This window comes from Salvia miltiorrhiza, chromosome 5 (assembly GCF_028751815.1).
Source record: "Salvia miltiorrhiza cultivar Shanhuang (shh) chromosome 5, IMPLAD_Smil_shh, whole genome shotgun sequence".
NCBI classification, from domain to species: domain Eukaryota; kingdom Viridiplantae; phylum Streptophyta; class Magnoliopsida; order Lamiales; family Lamiaceae; genus Salvia; species Salvia miltiorrhiza.
In genome coordinates this window covers 19,369,568-19,373,129 of record NC_080391.1, presented here as the reverse complement: position 1 = coordinate 19,373,129, position 3,562 = coordinate 19,369,568, and the positions used below count along the sequence as shown (strand labels likewise).

At 35.7% G+C, this 3,562-nt stretch overlaps 1 protein-coding gene across 1 annotated transcript; it reads right to left on the bottom strand.

The window, feature by feature from the left end:
* Positions 1 to 1,421: 1,421 nt before the first annotated feature.
* On the bottom strand, positions 1,422 to 3,214 carry LOC131025615 (uncharacterized). The gene is made up of 2 exons (XM_057955413.1): positions 2,671 to 3,214; positions 1,422 to 1,480 (listed from the first exon to the last, which is right to left on the bottom strand). Exons 1-2 carry the CDS (start codon positions 3,212 to 3,214, stop codon positions 1,422 to 1,424), a joined length of 603 nt encoding a protein of 200 aa, XP_057811396.1.
* Positions 3,215 to 3,562: the final 348 nt, after the last annotated feature.

Sequence of the window (3,562 nt, the reverse complement as noted above, 5' to 3'; positions counted from 1 at the left end):
TAATAATAATAATAATAATAATAATAATAATAATAATAATAATAATAATAATAATAAGAAGAGATAATTGCAATTTAAATTAAATATTAAAGCTTATTACAAAGTAGACTCAATTTTTAAAACATTTCATAAAGAGGTGGTCTTGGGTACACCAAGGTGTACCGTACACCCAGGTTGACCCGTACCAAAATCCTGACTCGCAGGGACGGAGCCGGGGGGGGCTAGGGGGGGCTAGAGCCCCCTCCCAAATTTTGAGTTTTTTTTTTTTTAAATATATATAGATATATGTTTATACCTATTATAAAATAATTTTGTTTTATAAAAGAGTATTTGGTTATTATATTCTCCCATATATACTTAATTTAAGGATAATTCTGTTATTTAAAACTATATAATCTATGAAATATTGTTTGTTATTATTACTATTATACTTGTCTTTTAATAAAAAAATGCCTAATATGTATGAAATGCTAAAAAAAATTATAATGTATTGAAACTAATTTGTAATATATAGAAAATATATAATCTATGAACATGTTGTTTGTTATTATTATTATTATGCTTTCCTTTTAATAAAAAATGTCTTAAATATACGGAATGTCCAAAAAAAGTTTTGTGATATATTGAAACTATATAATCTATAAAAATATTGTTCGTTATTATTAGTATTATGCTCGTATTTTAATAAAAAAATACCTTAAATATACAGAATGCCCAAAAAAAATTTCTCGGGGGCGTACAAGTTCAGCCCCCCCCCCCCGAACTTAATTCCTGGCTCCGTCCCTGCTGACTCGCATTCTGATCCAAACTCTCATCCTAACTTAAAATCGTGTAAATAACACTATTCAGTTATACAAATGACATTATTTATAATTGACACTATTATTTAGACAAATTACACTGCGTATAAATGACACTATAACATTGTAAATGACACTGTGTATAATTGACATTGTTAAAAAATATAAATGATACTTCCTGTAATTAACACTATAAGATTGTAAATGACACTATAATATTTTAAATAACATTATAAAATTGAAAATAACACTATAACATTTTAAAATGTTACAGTGTCATTTGTACAATTGAATAATGTCAATTATAAGTAGTGTCATACGATTTGAGTCAGAATGCGAATTCGAATTAATATGTGGATCATAATTTAGGTACGAGTCAAGTCAACCCATGTGTACAGGAAATTTTGCTTTCAGTAAATGTCAAAATCCTTTGATTTGTTGCTTATTCAACAATCAACACTTCTATCATTTTGTTCGAATTTCAAGTTGACACTTAAATATTCATTCAAAGTTGAAATTCAAAATTAAGTGAAAGTTTTTGAAACTACATTGCCTAGAATGTCATCACTTGTTATCAATTTTACTGTTGAATGTCTAACGATTAAGAGCATCGGTAACGGGCTACTCGATGCCCCTTATTCGAGTAGTCCAAGCATCGAGTAGCCCGTTGCAGAGCTTGCCTACTTGAGGGTTACTCGTTTGTTTGAGTATACTCGAGAATCACCCATTTTCTTTTTTTTCTTTTTTTTCTTTGAAATTAGATATTTTAATGTTAGTTTTAAATATATTTTTTAGGATTTAAGTAATTTTTAATGTGTCTTTAGGTGCTCTTTGATGTAGTATTTAGGATCTTTATTTAATGCAATTTTAATTATTAGTAAATTATTTTATTTAAATTTGAGCAATTAAAATTAAATGAAAAATATAAAAATTAAAACTAAAAAAATCAAGTAGGCTATCAAGTAATCCCAATGCAGCCTCCTTACTCAATGTGATCCCCTCCTATCAAGTAAGCTATCAAGTAGGCTATCATCAAGTAGGCACCATTGCGGATGCTCTAATTAGTAATTGAGCCAGGAGTGGTGCTGCAAATTCGAACTATAATTCTAAACATTTGAGGATTAAACTAACCACATGAGATGACATCTCAAGCAACGGGGCTTCAATTTCAAATCGCAATCTCAATTTGAAACCCATGCAAAAAAGAATAAGAAAAGAAGTATGATAGAATTTACAACAAATCGTAAAACTTGGACATTATTCAAATACTTTAAAAATTGAATCTAATACTATGCAATAAGAGCAAGTTGAGCAACTCCAATGGTGGTGTCTTAGAGGGGTGTCTTAGGAGTGGGCCCCACCTAAGACACACCCTCTCTAATGCATTGTGTCTTAGGTGGGTGCTTAAATCCTCATTTCCACAAAATTCATATTTCTACACTTTTATTTTAAAATTTTCAATTTCATTAAAAATAAAATTAAACATTACAATAATTAAAATTAAATTAAAAACATAATTAAAATACGATAATAAAATAACATAATTTCCTAATTTAAATAAGCCCTCGACGCTTGAGCACTTCTTGGACTAGGTGGTTGTGCAAGGCCAATTGTGCCTCCGTCATACCCGTCGTGTCCTTGTTCAAGAGCTTCATATCCATCTCCTCCCGTTTCATCTCGGCGATTTCCCCCGTTTTGAGAGCATGCTCCCTCATGCTTTCGGCCACCTTCTCGAGGGCATCGGAGAACGTCGAACCTCCTCTCGAAGACCCTTCTCCCTTCTTCGCCTTGCCCTTGTCTCGCTTTGCAGCTTTTTGGCCTTGGGGTCTCGTCGTGACACTCGGCTCCGAAGAAGTAGTGGTTGCTCCACCATCGGAGCCCTTCGACTTTTTTGCGGAGTGGACATCCTCGGCTTGCGACGTGAATCTTTGGCATTCACGAAGCACTTTCCAAGCTTTGATGTAGGAGAATTGCTTCTTGAAATTCGCCTCGAACATCGTCTGGGCTTGTGGGAAGATTTGATCGTCGCTCATACCACTCCCCCAATTGTCCTTGCAAGTGTTGTAGAAGCCCTCGAAAAATTTCGTCTCCTTTTGGACACGGGCGAAGTGGGACTTGAGATGATCGGGCTTTCGCGGCGGCGCTCCCGACGTATTGAGCGCGTTGAACTTCTCCGCGATTGCTCCCCAATATTGGAGCAACTTTTGGGAGGTCCCCAAAATAGGATTGTGGGTTGCCTCCGCCCACAAGATTGCCACGAGCTCGGACTCCTCGTTAGAATATGCAGCGCGGGTGTTCTTGGCTTTCGGCTTCGCCTCCTTCGGCTCTTCTTGGACGTTGGCGTTCGCCGCCGGCGTGGGAACATTTCCCGTAGCCAAGACATTGGAGGCTTGTGAAAATGGAGCAAACCCCATCATTGGAAGCCTCGAACCGCCTTGTTGCTCGAGGTATTCATCGAATTCACGATCCAAAATGTAGAAGAGAGAATTGTTGTTGGGAAAATTTTTAAAGAGAGAATTGTAGTTGAGAATGTGGTGAATTTGAAAGAGTGGAAGAGTGGTATTTATAGAAGGGAAAAAAGAAAAAAAAAATCAAAATAGCCGTTCCAAAAGCAACGGTCGAATTAAAAAAAAAAAAAAAGAGCCAACGGTCAATTTTTAAAACAAAAAAATGATTTTCGATTTTTTTTTAAATTGGGCGCGTCCCGCCATACTCCTTCGCCGCTCGCCCCGGGTCTTGGCTTCGACGCGGCCTCGCATCAC